The sequence below is a fragment of the Macaca nemestrina genome, chromosome 9 (assembly GCF_043159975.1).
Source record: "Macaca nemestrina isolate mMacNem1 chromosome 9, mMacNem.hap1, whole genome shotgun sequence".
Taxonomy (NCBI): domain Eukaryota; kingdom Metazoa; phylum Chordata; class Mammalia; order Primates; family Cercopithecidae; genus Macaca; species Macaca nemestrina.
The window spans coordinates 29,525,215-29,545,945 of NC_092133.1; the positions used below are offsets into that span (position 1 = coordinate 29,525,215).

General features: G+C 39.4%; 3 protein-coding genes across 11 annotated transcripts in view; 2 read left to right on the forward strand and 1 right to left on the reverse strand.

Moving 5' to 3' along the window:
• LOC105478311 (cilia and flagella associated protein 43) overlaps nucleotides 1-11,446 on the forward strand; it is a 107,940-nt gene extending 96,494 nt beyond the window's left edge. For 6 of the 7 annotated variants that reach the window (XM_011735428.2, XM_071069167.1, XM_011735430.2 and 3 more), the window contains 4 exons: nucleotides 7,277-7,441; nucleotides 8,874-8,954; nucleotides 9,908-10,061; nucleotides 11,076-11,446. In XM_011735428.2, the coding sequence (XP_011733730.2) occupies nucleotides 7,277-7,441; nucleotides 8,874-8,954; nucleotides 9,908-10,061; nucleotides 11,076-11,242 (567 nt within the window). In that variant the 3' untranslated portion in view covers nucleotides 11,243-11,446. Of the gene's footprint in view, nucleotides 1-7,276; nucleotides 7,442-8,873; nucleotides 8,955-9,849; nucleotides 10,062-11,075 lie in introns of those variants that run through there. The other variant, XM_011735429.2, reaches the window with a different exon arrangement.
• On the reverse strand, nucleotides 9,901-20,134 carry LOC105478312 (SWI5 dependent homologous recombination repair protein 1). 3 transcript variants are annotated; one of them, XM_011735436.2, is made up of 4 exons: nucleotides 19,981-20,134; nucleotides 18,300-18,421; nucleotides 17,282-17,692; nucleotides 9,901-15,860 (listed from the first exon to the last, which is right to left on the reverse strand). In XM_011735436.2, exons 2-4 carry the CDS (start codon nucleotides 18,393-18,395, stop codon nucleotides 15,669-15,671), a joined length of 699 nt encoding a protein of 232 aa, XP_011733738.2. In that variant the 5' UTR covers nucleotides 18,396-18,421; nucleotides 19,981-20,134; the 3' UTR covers nucleotides 9,901-15,668. The 3 variants fall into 3 exon arrangements, with proteins under 3 accessions (XP_011733738.2, XP_011733737.2, XP_011733736.2); XM_011735435.3 differs by lacking the exon at nucleotides 19,981-20,134 and adding an exon at nucleotides 19,171-19,338; XM_011735434.2 differs by lacking the exon at nucleotides 19,981-20,134 and adding an exon at nucleotides 18,587-19,160.
• Nucleotides 19,646-20,731, forward strand: part of LOC105478316 (collagen type XVII alpha 1 chain) — a 92,513-nt gene continuing 91,427 nt past the window's right edge. Inside the window, exon 1 of the mRNA XM_071069169.1 lies at nucleotides 19,646-19,941. The gene's annotated coding sequence lies outside the window, so the exon portion shown is untranslated. The remainder of the gene's footprint in view (nucleotides 19,942-20,731) is intronic.

Below are 20,731 nucleotides of genomic sequence, written 5' to 3' on the forward strand. Positions count from 1 at the left end.
CCTCAGGCTAGAGTCTTGTGGCACAATCACGGCTCACTGCAGCCTTAAGGTTGGGCTCAAGACATCCTCCCACCTTCACCTCCAGAGTAGCTGGGAGTACAGGTTCACACCACTACACCTGGCTAATTGTTTTTAAATTATTTTTTTGTAAAAACAGAGTCTTAATATGTTGCCCAGGCTGTTCTCAAACTCCTGAGCTCAAGTGATCCTCCTGCTCTGGCCTCCCAAAGTGCTGGAATTACAGGTGTGAGCCACTGCACCTGGCCAATTATACTTTTTTAAAGACAAAACATATTGCCTGCTATATTGAATATTTTACATTATTCTCCCATTTTCATAAGTAATTTTAATTCAGTTAAGTCAGTGGTTTCCTGACTGTGGTTGCACATTAGAATCATTTGAAGAACTTTATAAATGTTCCCGGACCCCATCCCCAGGATGAGTATTTTTTAAAAGCTCCCTCCATAATTTTAAGGTTCAAGAAGGATCACAGAGCTAAATGTCCATTCTAGTATGCCATCGTTTTGTTAGGCCCAGCCTACTCAGGCAAAGATAATCTTAAATAAGCTTGGTTAGTTGATTTCAGACCTTACTTCTTTTCTAATATTAACATTTAATGTCATTTCCCTATAAGCTTTAGGTATAATTGAGTCCTAAAAAAATATCCCCTATAAGCTTTATTTTATCTGTATTCTACAAATTTTAATATTTTGTGTTTTAATTTTCTTTTCGTTTAAATATTTTCTAATTTCTGTTGTGACTTCCTGTTTGATTCACGGGTTATTTAAAAGTGTGTTATTTAATTTCTAAATATTTGGGGATTTTGTGCTATTTGGGAATTAGATGATAACACTACTGTACATTTTATTTTTACAAATGCTATAAACACAAAACATATTGCTATTATTTTTGCTTTAGACAATTATCTTTTAGAATAATAAAAATGTGAAAAGAGGTATTTTCTATTTACCTTAATTTTCACTATTTCAAAAGATCTTTATTTCATTGTTTAGATCCAAATTTCCATCTTGTATCATTTACCTTCTGCTTAAAGAACTTCCTTAAACTTAATTGAAGTACAAGCCTGCTAGTAATGAATTATCTTGGTTTTTCTTTATCTGAAGAAGTCTTTAATCACCTTCATTGTTGAAAGATATTTTGCTAGATTCACTGGATTGCCAGGTTCGTTCATTTGTTCTCTCTCTTTTCATTTTAAAGATGTTCATTTTCTTCTGAACATCTATATAGTTTCTGATAAGGTTTCTGCTATATTTTTTATCTTTGTTCTTCTGAATTTAATGTGTCTGGCATTGAGATTTTTTATCTTTGGTTTCAACAGTTTGAACACGATGTGTCTAGGTGGGGGGTGGGCGGTGTGCGTGAGATTCTTGAGGTTCTCTGAGCTTCCTCAATCTGTGATTTGATATTTGTCATTATCTTTGGAAAATTCTCATTGATTATCTCTGAATATTTCTTCTGCCCTGTTTGCTCTCTCTTTTTCTACTGGGATTCCAATTACACACGTGTCAGATTGTCTGATATTGTTCCACATCTCTTAGATATTCGATACTCATTTTTTTCACTCTTTGTCCTCTTTATGTTTCAGTTTGGGTAATTTCTGTTGCCCTATATTCAAGTTCATTCATTCTTTCTTATGCTGTGTCTAGTCTAATAATGAGCCCATCAAAGGCAAAATATCTGTTACCATATTATTGTAGATAGATAGATAGATAGACTTATATTTAGTATTTGTTTAACTCTTACAGTTTCCATCCCTCTGCTGAAATTCCCCATTTGTTCATGCATGTTGTCTATCCTTTCCAAAAATTTTGCTTTAAAAAAGTTGTAAAGATAGTACACAGAATTCTCATATACTCCTTATCCAGTTTCTTATATTTTTATTGTTTTCCATCAGTATGGTACATTTGTCACAACTATTGAAGTAATATTGATACATTATTATTAACTAAAGCACAAACTTTATTCACTCTTCCTTAGTTTTTACTTAAGGTCATTTTTCTGTTCCAGGATCTCATCAGGATACATTTTATTTGGTTGTCATGTCTTTCCTTTTTTTTTTCTTTTCTTTTTAGACTGAGTTTTGCTTTTGTTGCCCAGGCTGGGGTGCAATGACACAATCTCAGCTCACCGCAACCTCCGCCTCCCAGGTTCAAGTGATTCTTCTGCCTCAGCCTCCTGAGTAGCTGAGATTACAGGCATGCACCACCACGCCCAGCTAATTTTGTATTTTTAGTAGAGGCAGGGTTTCTCCATGTTGGTCAGGCTGGTCTTGAACTCCCAACCTCAGGTGACTCACCTGCCTCGGCCTCCCAAAGTGTTGGGATTACAGGCGTGAGCCACCACGCCCGGCCAATTGTCATTTCTTTCTAGACAGTGACAGTTTCTCAGTTTTGTCTTGTTTTTGATGACCTTGACAGTTTATTGTAGAGTAATAGTCAGTTATTTTGTAGAATGTGCCTCAACTGTGGTTTCTCTGATGTATTTATCACTATTCACCTGGAGTATGGAGACAGAGACCACAGAGGTAAAATACCCTCTCAGCACATGATTTCAAGGATACATGCTATCAACATGTCATCACTGTTTATTGAATCTTGACCACCTGAATTGAGGTAGTGTTTGTCAGGCTTCATTACTATAAAGTTACCTTTTCTCCACTGTTCCATGCTGTACTCTTTATAAGGAAATTAGTCATAATTATTTTACATTTCCCATCTGATAGTTCTAACACCTGTCATCTCTGATCTAGGTGTGTTGATTGCTTTGTAACTTAGTTTTTTAGAGCTATTTTTATTGTGGTATAATACACATCACATAAAATGTACTATTGTAACCATTTAAAGTGTGCAAGTCAGTGGCAATTAGTACATCACAGAGCTGTGCAGCTAGTACTTCTATCTAGTTCCAGAACATTTTTGTTTTGTTTGTTTTTTGTTTTTTGAGACAGGGTCTGGCTCTGTCATCTGGGTTGGAGTGCCAGAGCATGGTCTCAGCTCACTGCAACCTCCGCCTCCCAGACTGAAGCCATTCTCCCACCTCAGTAGCTGGAATTACAGGCATGTGCCACCACACCTGGCTAATTTTTATATTTTTTTGGTAGAGATGGGGTTTCACCATATTGCCCAGGCTGGTCTCAAACTCCTGGGCTCAAGCAATCCTCCCGCCTTAGCCTCCCAAAGTGCTGGAATTACAGGAGTGAGGCACCCCACCCGGCCTCAGAACATTTTTTATCATCCTAAAAGGAAACCCCACACCCATGAAGCAGTTATTCCCCATTCACCTCTTCCCTCAGCCCCTGGACACCACTAATCTGCATTGTCTCTATGGATTTGCCTATTCTTAGTATTTTGTATGAATGGAATCATACAATATGTGGCCTTTGTTTTCTGGTTTCTTTCACTTAGCATGTTTTTAAGATTTAACCATGTTGTAGCATGTATCAGTCTTCATTCTTCTTTTATGACCAAATCATATTTCATTTTATGGATATACATTTTGTTTATCCGTTCATCAGCTGGTGAATATTTGGGCTGCTTCCACCTTTTGGCTATTGTGGTGCTTATAACTGTTCATGCACAAGTTTTTGAAAACCTGTTTTCAGTTCTCTGGGGATATATACCTAGAAGTGGAATTGCTGGATCATATGGTCATTGCATGTTTAACTGATTGAGGCGCTGCAAACTGTTTTCCACAGTAGCTGTACCATTTCATATTTCCACCAGCAAAGCATGTGGGTTTCACTTTCTCTGCATCCTTATCAAAACTTGTTATTTTCTCTCTTTTTTGTTCTTTGCTTGCTTGCTTTTTAATTACAGCCATCTTAGTGGGTTTATTCTTGATGTAAATTTCTCTAATGACTAGTGACATTGAGCATCTTTTCATATGCTTGTTGACCACTTGTATATCTTTGGACAAATGTCTACTGAAGTCTTTTGCCCATTTTTAAATTGGGTTTTGTTGTCGAGTTATAAGAGTTTTTTATATGTTCTGGATATTAAACCCTTATATAATTTGCAAATATTTTATCCCCTTCTATGGATTGTCTCATGTTTTTGGTGTTAAATCTAAGAATCAGGCCATGTGCAGTAGCTCATGCCTGTAATCCCAGCACTTTGGGAGGCTGAGGCAGGTGGATCACCTGAGGTCAGGAGTTCAAGACCAGCCTGGCCAAGATGTGAAACCCCATCTCTACTAAAAATACAAAAATTAGCCGGGCATGGTGGCAGACACCTGTAATCCCAGCTACTCAGGAGACTGAGGCAGGAGAATCGCTTGAACCCGGGAGGCAGAGGTTGCAGTGAGGTGAGATGGCACCACTGCACTCCAGCCTGGGTGACAGAGTAAAACTCTGTCTCAAAAAATAAAATAAATAAATATCTAAGAATCAAATCTGAAGTCATGAAGATTTATCCCTGTTTTCTTTCTTTTCTTTTCTTTTTCTTTCCTTCTTTTCTTTTCTTTCTTTTCTTTCTTGAGATGGAGTCTCGCTCTGTCTCCCAGGCTGGAGTGCAGTGTCATAATCTTGGCTCACTGCAACCTCCACATCCCGGGTTCAAGCAATTCTCCTGTCTCAGCCTCCCAAGTAGCCAGGATTTACAGGCACCCACCACCACTCCCAGATAATTTTTGTATTTTTAGTAGAGACAAGGTTTCACTTTGTTGGCCAGGCTGGTCTCAAACTCCTGACCTCAGGTGATCTGCCTGCCTCAGCCTCCCAAAGCGCTGGGATTACAGGCATCAGCCACTGAGCCTGGCCTCAGTCCCTGTTTTCTTCTGTGAAGTAGGGAAATGTTAGCCATCCAACTTTTTGTGTTCAATATTGTTTTGGCTATTCATGATCCTTTGCAGCTTCATATGAATTTGAGGATTTGAAAAAAAAAAAAAAAGCCATTGAAATTTTGGCAGTGATTGCATTAAATCTATAGATTCCTTTGAGGAGTACTGTCTTAAGTCTTTTGATCCAAGAACATGGGATGACCTTCCATTTATTTAATCTTTATATTCTTACAGCAATATTTTGTAGGTTTCTTTGTACACATACTTTTTAGATTAACTTTATTTCTAGGTTTTTTCTTTTTGATATTATTGTAAATGGAATTGATTTATTAATTATTTTCCACATTTTTCAGTGGTGATGTATAAAAATACAATTGATTTTTGCATGTTGATCTTATACTCTGCAACTTTGCCGAATTTATTTATTATCTCTAGTAGGGTTTTTGGATTCTATATGATTTTCTCTCTATATTTAGATTCATTAATCTGTGAATGGAAATTGTTTTACATCTTTTCAGTTTGGGTGCCTTTTAGTTCTTCTTCTTGCCTAATTGCCATGACTAGAATTTTTATTACAGTGTTGAATCAAAGTGACAAAAAGTGGGACATCCTTGTCTTGTTCCTGATCTTAGTTGGAAACCTTTCAGTCTTTTATCATTGAGTATGAAGTTATGATGGGTTTTCTGTAAATTCCCATTACCATGTTGAGGAAGTTCCCTTTTATTCCAAGTCTGTTGCATATATTTTGTTTTTATCATTAAATGGTGCTGGATTTTGTCAAATTTTTTTCTACATCAATTGACATGATCATGTGGGTTTTTAAATTTGTTCTGTTAATGAGGTATATTATATTGTTTGATTATGCGGACTACTCTTGCAATCCTAGGATAAATGACACTTGATCATAGTTATAATCCTTTCAATGTGCTGCTGGAATCAGTTTGCTAGTATTTTATTGAACGTTTTTGTTTTTGTGTATGTGTTCATAAGGGATATTGGTCTATAATTTTCTTGTGATGTCTTTCTCCGGCTTTGGTATCAAGGTACTACTGGCCTCATATTATGTATTAGAAAGTGTTCTCTCCTCTCCTATTTTTTGGAAGTGTTTGAGTAGTATTGGTGTAATTTTTCTTTAAATGTTTGATAGAATTCATCAGTCTTCTGGTCCTGGGCTTTTCTTTTGGGGGAGGTTTTTGATAACTGATTCAATTATTTACTTGTTTTAGGTCTATTAAAATTTTCTGTTTTTATAGTTTGTGTGTTTCTAGGAATTTTCCATTTCATCTATGTTATCTAATTTGTTGGTGTAGAATTTTCATAGTATTCTCTTATAATCCTTTTAATTTCCGTAATATTGGTAGTAATATTCTTGATTTCATTTCTTATTTTAGCAATTTGAGCCTTTTTTTTTTTTTCTTAGTCAGTCTAGCTAAAGGTTTGTCAATTTTGCTGATTTCTTAAAAGAACCAACTTTTGGTTTCATGATTGACTATTGTTTCTCTATTTTCTTTCTTCCTTTTTTTCAGACAGGAAGTGCCACTGCACTTCCTCTGTCACCCAGGCTGGGGTGCAGTGGCATGAACACGGCTCACTGCAGCCTTGACCTTCTGGCCTCAAGTGATCCTCCTGTCTCAGCCTCCTGAGTAGCTGGGACCACTGGTGTGCACCACTATTCCAGGCTAATTTTTTGATTTTCCATGGAGTTGAGGTCTCGCTCTGTTGCCTGGGCTGGTCTCAAACTCATGAGCTCAAGCATTCCTCCTGCCTCAACCTCCCAAGGTAGTGGGATTACAGGCATAAGACACCACACCCAGCATCAGGTGTGAGGACAATGAGTAGGAATACAAATGCATACAGGTTGGTAGATTGGGTGACAGCAAAAAAAAGTTCCTGCCTAATTGTTGACATATAAAGTAAATTGGCTCTGCTATTTAAATGTATCTTATAATCCCTTCTGTTTAATGAGTATCATGCTTTATAGTGATCAGATTTTGCCCAAGAAGCCATTTTTTAATGTCTCTCTGTGTGTGTGTGTGTGTGTGTGTGTGTGTGTGTGTGTGTGTGTGTGACGGAGTCTCGCTCTGTCACCCAGGCTGGAGTGCAGTCTCCACTCACTGCAAGCTCCGCCTCCTGGGTTCACGCAATTCTCCTGCCTCAGCCTCCCGAGTAGCTGGGACTACAGGCGCCCGCCACCACGCCCAGCTAATTTTTTTTTGCATTTTTAGTAGAGACGGGATTTCACAGTGTTCGCCAGGATGGTCTCGATCTCCTGACCTTGTGATCCGCCCGCCTCGGCCTCCCAAAGTGCTGGGATTACAGGTGTGAGCCACCACACCTGGCCTTAATGTCTGTTTCTTAAAAAGAAGATGGAATTATCTCTGTGATCCAAGTGTTTTCTAAAAATAGCATTCAGCCTCAAATATTCTATGTTCTATATACAGAATCATATTATATGGATATCTAATGTGCTTTTTTAAAGACTCAAGGACAAAAGAAAATTGCTAGCATGATGGAAACTAAAGATGTACACAAAAGAATACTTCAGATTGAGTGGGAACATAAGAAAATGGAGATGGAAAGGGAAGATCTAAATCAGAAGGCTTGGGATATTCAGATGCTATTTTTTTCAAGAGATCGCCAAAAGGTAAATTCTCCCTAGCCCCTTACATAGTTTTAATTTTGTTCATTAATGTATTTATTCATTTAACCAGTATTTAATAAGAAGCCTCTGTGATACCAAGCATATTCTAAGCCAGGAGTGTTTCAAAATATATCTGTGAGTTATTTTTCTTCCAATAGTTTACATTTGCAGCCTCCAGTTCTTCATGACCCATTTAGTAGGATCATTCTACTCAGAGCTCACTAAGGATTTCCTGTCAAACCCAGTGGTCCTTCAATTCTCTGTAGCATTTAACCATCTTAATTTCCCATTCCTTTGACTTTCATCACCCCAAATTAATTTTTCTTCCAACATGTCATACCACTCTGCCTCTTTTGCTGGCTTCTCTTTTGCCTCTAACACTTCAATGTAGCCATTCTTCAAGATTTTGCCCTTAGCTATGTTTGTGTTTCTTTCCATACCTCTCCCTGGGTGACGTCCTCTGTTTTTCTAACTTCAACGATCACTTCTACAAACTAATGCAAGTTCTGTGGTTTCCAAGCCATGCCCCATTTCTATAGTTTTCACCTCCCAGCAGCTCTTCTTAGTTTGCCTTTTTTGTACATCTCAAATCTACTTTTCAAGGTCTAGTTTAAATACCACCTTCTCCTTCACAAAACCTTTCTTGATTTTCCAAGCCTGGAGAAATTCCATCTCATTACAAACCACCTTTGAATTAGCATGACACTCTACATGTCTTCTGGCAACCAATCATATCTATGTGATCATCTTCCCATGAAGACTAGGACATATTATTTATCTTTGTATCTCCCTCAGTGTCTTTAACTAGGACTTTGTTATGTGGGACTCAAGTGGAACACTTAAATGTTTGGTGAGTTGAATAAATGACTGAATGAATGAGAAAATAAAGTAGGCATTTGTAATTTGTGCTTTGATGTAATAATTAGTGTACATGAATATATTGATGGCTAAATACAAGGAAATATTATGGCACAAAAGCCTAATCAATCTTTTTTTTTTTTTTTTTTTTTGAGATGGAGTTTTGCTTATTTTGCCCAGGCGGAGTGCAATGATGTGATCTCTGCTCACTGCAACCTCCACCTCCTAGGTTCAAGCAATTCTCCTGCCTCACCCTCCTGAGCAGCTGGGATTACAGGCATGTGCTACCATGCCGGCTAATTTTTTGTATTTTTTAGCAGAGATGAGGTCTTACCGTGTTAGTCAGGCTGGTCTCGAACTCCTGACCTCAGGTGATCCACCTGCCTCAGCCTCCCAAAGTGCTGGGATTACAAGCATATGCCATCACACTCAGCCAAGCCAAATCAATCTTAACTTACATAGATATTTGTTATGAAAAAGAGTAATTTTCAAAACTAAAACAATCTTTATAAAGTTATCTATTGAAAGAGAGAAAAATATCCTTACCTGTTTTTTTTGTTTTTTTTTAATCTCAAAGTACCTAAATGAACCAAACTATGAGGCTCTGATTAGTATTCAGATTGGAATAATGGAACAAACCATTGCTGTTTTAGATAAGGTAAGTCTCAAAGACATTGGTTATTATATCCTAACAGTTGTAAATCATTTGAGCAAAGTAATAGTGTTTCTTTTTTTTTTTTTTTTTTTTTTTTTTTGAGACGGAGTCTCGGTCTGTCGCCCAGGCTGGAGTGCAGTGGCCGGATCTCAGCTCACTGCAAGCTCCGCCTCCCGGGTTCACGCCATTCTCCTGCCTCAGCCTCCCGAGTAGCTGGGACTACAGGCGCCCGCCGCCTCGCCCGGCTAGTTTTTTGTATTTTTTAGTAGAGACGGGGTTTCACTGGGTTAGCCAGGATGGTCTCGATCTCCTGACCTCGTGATCCGCCGGTCTCGGCCTCCCAAAGTGCTGGGATTACAGGCTTGAGCCACCGTGCCCGGCCAGTAATAGTGTTTCAAATCATGAATTTACCTAGACCCTAATAAAATCTTGGTTATTTACTAGTATTCATGAGGTAATTCGAAGTTGCTAAGTAGTGTCTTTGCAACCGTAACCAATGAAATAAAATTAAGCACTTCCTTTAATATTAGAATTAACCCCTGGGGACATATCTGAGTATAAGTGGATTTTCTATTTCACATTAGGTTAGGATTTATGTAATGGGAGTGTTGGTAGTCTTTCCTTGGCATTGGAAAGGTTTTATTTAATCATAACTGAATAAAAATGGTCAGTTTTTATTATGTAGTATACATTAGAAACAAAGCAATCTCAAGCTTTTAAAATATTCTCTCAGTTTAAGAATATACAAAATTTTTTTCTAAAATTTTTTATTAACCTACCATTCTACCTTTCAACAAATAACTCGAGTGCCTACTATGCCAGGCACTACAGATATGGTGGTAAGATGTTATCTTAATGATGATAATGTATTTAAAATATAAGAATAATGTCTTTATAGGATAAATCACATTTTTCAAAATTAATTTTGTGGGGTATCATGGGAACAAAAATTTCAGACCCACAAAAAGAATGTGGAAAACTGCAAGAAACTACTCAAAAAACTTGGAAAGTTCAGCAATCAAAAAGATATAGCAAATTACACCCTAAGCTGCAATCTACGAGAAGAGTTGGTAGCTGTCTCAGAGAGAAAAGACATCTGTAATGCAATGGGTAAGCATGTTTTTTTTTCTTTAACCAACTGTAAGTTTCTTTAAAAGTAATCAGTAATCCTAAAATGTATACAATAGTTAAAAAGCTACCAGCATTTCTTTAAAAATAGATCATTTAAAAATAATTTCAACTTTTATTTTAGATTCAGGGAGTACATGTACAAGTTTGTTACTTGGGTATATTGTGTGATGCTGAGGTTTGGGGTATGGAATGATTCTGTCACACAGGTATTGAACATAGTACCCAATAATTTTTCAGCCCTTTCTCCCTCCCTGCCTCCTCCCTCTAGTAGTCCCCAGTGTTTTTCTTTTTTCCTTTTTTTTGAGACAGGGTGTCCCTCTGCTGCCCAAGCTGGAGTGCAGTGGCATGATCTCAGCTCAATGCAACCTCCACCTCCCGGGCTCAAGTGATCCTCCCACCTCAGCCCCCTCAAGTGCCTGGGACCACAGGCAGGAACCACCACACCTGGCTAATTTTTGTATTTTTTGTAGAGAGTAGGTTTTGCCATGTTGGCCAGGCTGGCCTTGAACTCCTGAGCTCAAGTGATCCACCCACCTCAGCTAACCAAAGTGCGGGGATTACAGGCATGAGCCAGCATACCTGGCCTCCAAGTGTTTCCTGTTGCCATCTTTATGTCCATGAGTACCCACTGTTTAGCTCCCATTTATAAGTGAGAACATGTGGTATTTGGTTTTCTGTTCCTGTGTTAATTTGCTTAGGATAATGGCCTCCAGCTACATCCATGTTGCTGCAAAGGATATTATTTCATTCTTTTTTTTATGGCCATGTAGTGTCCCATGGCGTATATGTACCACATTTTCTTTTTCCAGTCCACTGTTGATGGGGCACCTAGGGTGACTCCATGCCTTTGCTATTGTGATAGTGCTGCAATAAACATACAAGTGCATATGCCTTTTTGCTACCAGCCTTTCTTCCACATGTTTGATTCTGAGTGCTGCTTCTGTATTTGAAAGTATTGATAAATAATCTAATTCCTTCTTCATTTTGGGATAGGGTCTAAACTGACTTGCGAAAAGATTGTCAAAGAACGGTATGAAAACATGATGCAACAGCAGAAGTTAACACATATTTCAAAACAACAAGCTGAACAGATTTCAATACTACAGACTGAAGTTGAAAGATTAAGGATGAAAACGTTTCCTGCTCTTGTTCAAATGTAAAAACGCTGGCAGGAAAACACAAGGCCAAATCAATCATTTAAAAAATCATTTCATTTGGGTAAAATGATTTCCTTTTCTTTCTTACTGAGAAATTGAATTAGCATGTCCTCTTAGTTGCATGTTTCAGATAAAAAATTGTTTAATTTTAGCCTAAATTGTATACAGATTTTGTCCTGCATGAATAAATGTGTAAAATACCATGAATTGCTGTTTTTATTCAAGAATAAACAACACTTGAAGTCAGAAAATATTCAATATCTATTTTACTCATTTAATCTGAGTCAGATCAAAGATATTTTCATAGTTATGGTATAGAAAGTCTTAAAAAGAAATTCTTTGCCAAACATTTCTAATTTTATAAAACTGTCAGAAAAGTTTTGAGATTATGGATAATTTTTATCTTTATGCTCTTCTGTTTCTCATTTTCTTCAGTAAGCATTTCTTTCATAATCAGAAAAAAATTACGAGAATATTTAGATTATTCCCTGCTTCACCAATGAGAACAAGATAAATCGTTAGCTTTTTCCAAGCCTTGTATCATTTGTAAATTACAACATATTTTGGCCAGGTGCGGTGGCTCACGCCTGTAATCCCAGCACTTTCGGAGGCCAAGGCAGGCAGATCACGAGGTCAGGATATCGAGACCATCCTGGCTAACACAGTGAAACCCCATCTCTACTAAAAATAAAAAGTAAAAAAATTAGCCTGGCATGGTGGTAGGCGCCTGTAGTCCCAGCTACTGGGTAGGCTGAGGCAGAAGAATGGTGTGAACCCGGGAGGCGGAGGTTGCAGTGAGCCGAGACCGCGCCACTGCACTCCAGCCTAGGCGACACAGCGAGATTCCATCTCAAAAAAAAATTACAATATATTTTAGAAAGATAATCTACATTTCTTTTATATTTTAATAGAATTCAATTTTGTGCTCTACCCAATAGGGTTTAACAAGCAGAAAAATACTTTCTTATTTCCATGAAGTAGTTTATCACTTTACCCATGTAGATGGTGATAATTATATAATGAGATGACTAATTGGCCAGAAAACTGCTTTGCCCTTCCATAGCCTGTGGACTGCTGCCCACAGGGATCATGGACCACAGTCTCCAAGTGGTGTGACTGTCTCACTGTTCTGCAATTTATGAACTCAACGTTAAGTTTAATCCTCAGTACCATATCCAATATACACTGATGTAGATAAAGCAAGAGAGCTATTATAAAATCTTCTAATTTAGAAAAGAAAAAACCTTTAGAAGATGTAATTGATCACCCACATAGTGATCTGTGCTGGATGGGGATGGTAAGGGAAATGATAGGACCAACATTTTGATGACTCCCCTCCTTTGTACTACACTGACTCCTGAAGTAGTCAGTTTGGCTTATTCAGTAGGGAAGTGCCCATGGGTACCATTTCCTACATCTGGGGTCCTTCAAAATTATCCCTGAGAGTTGTAGGGACAGACCCTAGGGTAGGGGTGCAAATACTTTATACTTGAGATGGTATTGCCAGAAGTTCTCTGTCCTGTTGGTTTGAGTCAACCATAGATGTACTAGACTTGATTTTTTAGTCTTTTCTGGTGACACAAGCTCCATTTTCACCTAAGTTAGCTGTCTAGAGACTCCACTTGCTAGTGGTCAGTGCCACAAATTTCACTAGATAATGCTCTGTGGATCCCAGGTCTTAACAAACCAAACAGCCGGCATCATTTCTATTTCTTAGTCATCAGCCTTTGGTGACTCTGGCAATGCTCCTTGCTCGACTGCCTTGCTTTGAGGCATGGATGGAGTGGGGCTTAGTGGGCACCTTTTGCCATCAAGCCACATTCCAGAAGCCCTTTCAACAGGAGGTACCTTCTGGTTTTGGGGCTTTGGAAGGACACATGGGTCATGCACACTAACTCCTCTCTTAATATTGTTCATGGTATTGACTCCTCTCAGCTTCTGCTGAACAGCAATTATATTCATATTTTATAGTCCTTTAAAATATCTATATTATCAGCTAATGATATAATTAACTGGGTCAGACACAGTATGGCTTTATGCATAGGAATTAAAATTACAGGATCTATTCCTGGGCTTCAAGTCTTGGCTCTGCTACTTGAGTTTTAAATAACCACCTAATTTTGAAATAACTATCTTAAATTTCTTCTTTAAAACTGGAACTAGTATTCTAGTTTTTTTAAATTAAAAACAAGTGTTATGTTGTATTAGCCCTCATTTTTATAAATAAAGCTATGGTAGTCAGTGGTTTTTAATAAATGCATCACATTAAATTCAACAGAGCAGCTGCTGTGCTGTTGGAACCTCAGCACCCAGTCAATGCTTGGAAATCCCCATTACCACACCCCTAAGCTTTCCCAGAATCAGTCTCACTGATGCTGTGTTTCCCACAAGTCGATATATATGGGTGGCTCCAGGTGATGTGCCTGTCAGCAGTGGGCAGCTGCAGCCTCTGAGATCTGGAGAGGTACCATAATGACCTACCAAAATGCCAGCACCACCACAAGGGGCAATTTCCTCTGCCACGTTTAAGCCCCTGGTTGGCAGTAAGCAGTGATAAGAGGCTGGCTGGTAAGCACTAGAACAGTACAAGTCCACAGGGGTGCCCATCTAGGAATCCCAGTGCCAGAGGAGGCTCAGATAAGGTCTGGGCCAGTCTCCAGATTCACAAAGGCCAGCGGCACAGGAATTTGTATATGTGGGCAGGGGAAGAGTTTACTGGCATGGCACCAACAATTAGAATGGACACAAAAGCAGGGTCTGGCGTCTCCTGCTGTGCCAAACATTCAACACTGGTTAGATTATGGGGAGGGACTGGGCTGAAAGTGGGATGTACTTGAGGGGGGTTCAGAGGAGTGCTAAACTAGTAGGGAATGGCTTTTGAAAAAGCTAAGTAAAGCTGTTTTAACACTTAAAAGGACCCAAAAGCAGAAATCCAGAAAGCCCTTAAGAATGACTAGCAACTAAAACCAGGAAGCCACTGATCCACAAAATTCTATCACCTCTGCCTTTCTCCGTAAGCACACTCACTGCCCTTAAGCATGTCAGCTCTGCTCCTTCCAGGTGTATATACAACAGCTGCAGTCACAAAAAGAGATGGGCTTTCTTTTCCTGAGCTAAATTCCAAATTTTCAGGGACTGGCCCAGCTTGGGTCCTATCTCCATACATGGCCAAAATGATAGGTACAATTGTATAACTTGGCAGCAGAAACCCAACCCCTGTGGAGGTGGGTTTATAAACAAAATAAACAATCTAAATTTAATCTATTTCACAGATGAAGCTAGAAAAGCAAACAAATGTAAAGAACCTTATATACCATGATACCTTGATGTGGGCGGGAGATAAGGAAATGTAGTTTTATAACAAATAGATGGTTTAGCCAGGCGCAGTGGCTCACGCCTGTAATCCCAGTACTTCGGGAGGCCGAGGCGGGTGGATCACCCGTGGTCAGGAGTTCAAGACCAGCCTAACCAACACGGGGAAACCCCGTCTCTACTAAAAATACAAAATTAGCCAGGGTGGTGGCACATGCCTGTAATCCCAGCTACTCGGGAGGCTGAGGCGTGAGAATCGCTTGAACCCCAGAGGTGGAGGTTGCAGTGAGCTGAGATTGTGCCATTGCACTGTAGCCTGGGTAACAGGAGCAAAACTCTGTCTCAAAAAAAAAAAAAAAGAACAAATAGATGGTTGTGTCACTAAATCATGAGTATGAGAAACAAATTTGAAGAGACAGGGAAGAATATAGTTTTGGACATATGAGTTTAATTACCTGCTAGATTATCAGATGGAAATATGTGGTAAATGGATGGAAACAAGGTGCATAAATTTAGGAGGCAGAAATTTTTAAACTTTAGGTTTAGACATTTACCAGAGTGGACAATTTTTAACATTTAAAATAAAACTTTTTGCCACAAAAAACAAATGTATTAAAACTAGTTTCCAGAACTGCCCAAATGACTTTTTAAACATGATTTAAATGTCAAGTTTTCTTTGGCAAGTCTATCCAAAATACTAATTTTCCTTTTAGAAGTTAGTTTATAATTTATATATTAGAGTGCCCTTAATTGATGTTCATCGGGATACATTCCTCTGAGCCCTAATGGTTTTGGGAAGCCTAGGCGGGTGGATCACCTGAGGCCAGAGTTCGAGACCAGCCTGGCCAACATGGTGAAACCCAGTCTCTACTAAAAATGCAAAAATTAGCCCGGCGTGGTAGCAGGTGCCTGTAATCTCAGCTACTCGGGAGGCTGAGGCAGGAGAACTGCTAGAACCTGGGAGGTGGAGGTTGCAGTGAGTTGAGATCACACCATCGCACTCCAGCCTGGGTGACAAGAGCGAGACTCAGTCTCCAAAAAAAAAAAAAAAAAAGTGTCTAAATATCTTTTAATTAAGTTGTCATTCTCAAAGATATTCTGGAGCAAAAATCAGGAATTAAACATCTATAAATTCTTCTTCACTTCTGTTATAGTGCAGCAATTTATCATCTAACCCATAGTGGTCTATCAATTGAGTAAGGCTCAGTTTCTTGTTCTCTTCAGACACAGCTGACTGCAACTCATAAAGCAACAGCTGGCTACAACTTCTCCACTTCTTTATTAACAACTGTAACTGAGACAGATCATTCTGAAACAGAAAAAAAAAAAAAAAACATGTATGTATGTCAATAACTAGTCATGCTAGTTCAACTTAATTAAAGTTGTTAAATTAGTGGATGTGCAGGTTTAAAGGCTAACATACACTGGGATGAATGGGACTTCTATCTAGGAAAAAGTAGGATGGTCATATGTAGAATGGTTACAATGTCATTCAACTTGAGTTCAATGGCTATTTTGTTGGCTCACGCTCTGGACCATCCTTATGATAAGGGAAAAATCAAATCATTAAATTGGGCCAAAACTATGTCAAGAAGCAGTAATACAGGGAAAAATCTACTCTATTACAACTGTACCTTTTTAAAAATGACACTATACTGTACTTTGCACTAAATTTTGCTATGAACCTAAAACTGCTCTTTAAAATTACAAAATTCTAGTTAAAATATTTTTTTAGGCTAGGCATGGTGGCTCACACCTGTGATCCCAGTACTTTGGAAGGCCAAGGTGGGAAGACTGCTTGAGCCTAGGAGTTCAAGACTAGACTGTGCAAAATAACAAGACTATCTCTACAAAAAAATAATTTAAAAAAATTAGCCAGGTGTGATGGCACATGCCTGTAGTCCCAGTTACTAGGGAGGCTGAGGTGGGAGGATCACTTGAGCCCAGGAGTTCAAGGCTGCAATAAGTTAGGACTGTACCACTGTACTCCAGGCTGGGTAAGAGAGACCATGTCTCTAAAAAGAGAATGAATAAATAAAATACACTTTTTACTCCTAAATTTTAAAATACATTCAATACTCCTAAATTTTATTTTTAAAAAACCCTAAAATTTCACGAGAACAAATGAGATATGCTATCTCATCATTTATTCCACATAGTTGGGGGAAAATGAGCTATTGCATATATATGAATTTTCCAGGTAATAAAGGTTATCTCCTTCCATGTACTCAAGTTCTATTTAATTCAACCTATATGAGTTGAAATCTAAAATCTAATATATATTTGTTTTTTTCTCAAATAATATGGCTGAATCACATTAATTATTTGGGGGAGACACAAGATCATAAATAAAATACCTTTTATTGTACTCTACAGCCCATTTTTAGTTTTACTAATTGACTGTCAGCTTTCACTTCTGTTCCCGTCGTACTTGCATCTAACATTTAATACTTCTAATATTGCTGTGGGCTAGAAACTAGAGAGAAAAGTTTAACTGCATATTAAATAAGAGCTGAGATTCTTAAAAAGTTTTACCTGGTGTTTAAGGGCCTTTTCTACTCTAAATCTGGAGTTGAATTAAAGTTGTTGGAAGCCAGGTTTCTGAATATTTGGCTTATTGCTTATTATGATAAAAAAACAAACACACACCTTATTTTCTATTTTTGAAATTACTTTCCTGCAATTTATGTAAAAATAAAAATGATACAATGGTCCCGAAATTCTTCTCACCTTTGATCTATACATTTTGACTAGTTTTAGCCTCCGAAGAAGGTCTTCTTTCTCCTGAACCTGCTTCACCAATTTGGCTTTTTCATCGTTTAATCTTTGTTTAGGAAGATTCTCATTCATGAACTCATTTTGGAGAGCACTGCATGATCCAGAATGAAGTGACTGAGATTCACAGACACTGAGATTCTTCAAAGTATTTTTCAAATTTGTATTTTCTTCAAATTCACTATCTATGTGTTTAAAACTTTCTTGAAATTCCAAACAGTTTTCCTCTGTGGAAGATGCTGGTTTGTCTGAAAAGGTCTGATCATTTTCTTCACTCTCTACTTTAAGACGTTTCACCACATTGTAACAGGAATTAAATGAAGATCTTGTTTTCCTTAATCTTTCTCTAAGTGTTGCACTCATAGGCTATAAAGAGCATAAAACATTAAAAATGTGAATCAAGAAAAACATTCTTGATGTCAATAAATCACCAGAAATAAAGGCCTTACATTTCTGTGCTAGACACCACTAGATGGCTTTCTGTCTCCACATCTAAAGAAGGCATCACAAAATGTCTTTAATTTCTGGAAGCTCCATTTGTTCTATTTCCTTTTTACTGCAGCAAGATCAACACCTTTCTGAAAGTGTTGAAAGGTTTATCCCAGTAATCAAGGAACATTTGTTCAGTAACAAGCACATGCCTGACGGTACTCCAGGTGCTTCAGAATTACAGAGTAAGGAAAAGACCTAGACCCTGCCACTAAAGACCTTCACAATATTGCACAGATTCTAACTTTCTCCATTAATCTGAAACTAACTGAAATGAATTGATTCAAGAGGAAAATATGGAAAGGGGCTGGTGGGTGTCATATATGTGACCTTAGAAGAAAAACATAAAATTGTTTAATAAAATGTCTACTTATTTATGCTACACATTATGTTAACTAACAACCTTCAGTAGAATTTAAACCACCACTGCCACAATACTTAGAAACACACAATGGATCCACTGGAAGGACAAAGATTTTCATACTTGTTTTCGTGAACTATTTGTATAGGGAGATGATGGATTCGCAGAGGCCTGAGGAGTGCTAGGTAAAACCACAGCTGAGTCTGACGAACTTTCCATCTTGAAAGTGAAATCTTGGTTTTTCTCTAAAAAAGAAAAATTATTAAATGAGAATCAAATTAGCCACACCTCTCCATAGTCGATTTTTATCAAAGAATATATTTTATTGGTACAAAGCATCCACAAGCTAGATATTTCTTCTAATTTCACTTTGTAATTCATTATTGCTCTTTTTGCAGTTTTCCATTTACCTTCCCACAAAGGGACCACTAAGATTTTCATGACACATCAACCAGCTAGTATCTCATAGTCACAACTCTCCTTGTTTTCTTTTCATCCACCAAAATATATTCAAATTCTGCCTTGGAAGAAGGGAATAACAGCTTTAGATAATCAGGAATTCTTTATGATGACAGCTTCATAATTCAAAAAGATATAGCCGAAACCTTGACTCAAAAACAATAGGACCTGAATGTCACCCATCCTGAACTCTACAAGCTGTGACTAGAACCCGTTACCCTGCCGGCCCGAGGCATAAGAAACACAGCGGAGATGCATTTACGCCCTTTTAGTTTAAGCAGCGAATAGGCACTGAAAAGGAGAGTGGACTGAAATTGCTTTCTCCGACAAAGGCATCAACTTTTGAGAGGCAAACCAGGGACGGGAGTAGTCCCCTCCTTCCCCCCATTGCAGAAAGCCCACTAGATCCCCGAAGACCCCATGCATGAGGTGAGGTTGAGTTCCCCAGACCCGGAAAAGGAGCTCAACTCGACTCCACAGCACACTCCCGGGGAAGCCCAGGTCTCAGGTAACCCCCTTTCCCTCAGCTGAGTACCTCCCTCCGCCATTCCCAGCGAGAGCAAAAAGCGCGCGCAGCTGCGGCCGTAAATCGATCCTGTGGCAGGGGCGGGGCCGTGCGGCTGGCGTAGAAGACGCGCAATTGGCCAGACTGACTAACGCGCGAGACGCCGCTTCACTCAGCGACTCAGAGCGGCGGGACTGCGCGCGCGCCTCCGCCAGCCGGCGGTTGGGGCGGGGCTTGGCCACACGATAGGCGGCCTAAACGCGTGATTGGCAGAATTAACCGGTGCGCGCGGCTCTCCCCGCCCAGCGCCCGAGGGCAGCGGGAGTGCGCGCGCGCGGCCGTGATCCTCAGCAGGTCTTCGGGGCGGGGGAAGCTGAGCTTTGGAACGACCAACCGATCCTGAGGGGGGCGCGCTTCCGTTCGCGGCTTCTGTTGTCTTATTTTCAACCGCCTTCCCTTCAGGCTTCCTTGTTTTTGTGCGTCTGTGAAGTGCGCCTGAAAGTGCCTCCCCCTGCCCCCGCCAGCCCGCGGCCTCCATTCTCTGGCTCCAGTCAGTCTCCTCTCCCCGCTCGTCACAGAAAAGGCTTTCCTCAGATGTGGCGCGGCCAGAAGCCGCACGGCTGGCTGCATGTTAGATTTACAGCTTGTGGACTCCCCAGAGGCAGAGACCACAAGAACAGCGTTGGGTTCCAGCCTGTTGAGAATGAAACATGTTAGAAATCTATCCGAGAGTCCTGGCACTTTAGCTGAGCTCATCGCTAGCTTTTTTGGCTGCCGCAAACTCGGCGGTCCCGTCGCTAGGTTTGTTTTTTTTTTTTTTGTAAACAACCGTTTCTGTACCTCAGTATTCAGGCTTCTTAGCGTGACCTCAAATCTTTTACTCAAATCTGAGGGAAAATGTAGCCCAAGGAAGTTTGTTGTGGCGCAACACAGGAAACAGAACAATCATTACATGAGATTGTGTCGGTGCAAAATTCAGATGTTTGAGACCGATAGGGCCTTTGCCGGCCACCGGGCAGCAGCATCCCCAGTCGAGAAAATCCACCCCCCCGACCCCTCGACCCCCACGCTTCCAGTGTGGCGAGGTTCTGTTGCTACGCGACGACAAAGTTAGCTACACTGGGTGGAGCACTGGGTTTAGGGAAAGAGTTGTGTAACTTCTGAGTCGCGTGGAAGTTGGGAATTTCCAGGGGCTAGTGTTTTCAGTCCTCTTATTGAATGGCCGTTTTAAACATTGATATCGTCTCTTTACTATTAATAACATCTGACAGTAATGGCTTAGAAGTGGCCAGAAGGGAGTTACCTGAGCCTTAAGCAGTCAGGTATAATAATTACAGAACCTGTAAGGGAATGATTAGGGGCACAGACGTTAGAGTCAAATTGTCTAGGTTCAAATCCTGGCACCCTACTTTATGTTGTGCCTCAGTTTCTTCATCTCTTAATATGGGATTGGAGAATTAAATGAGAACTGGTAAGAGGCAGCTAGAACAGAGCTAGGTATCTAGGAAGCAGTAGTTATTTTATATATTCAAGTGTATTCACCATTCCCTAACTGATTTAAAGGAATGTATCACCTTCACTTACCTTTCAC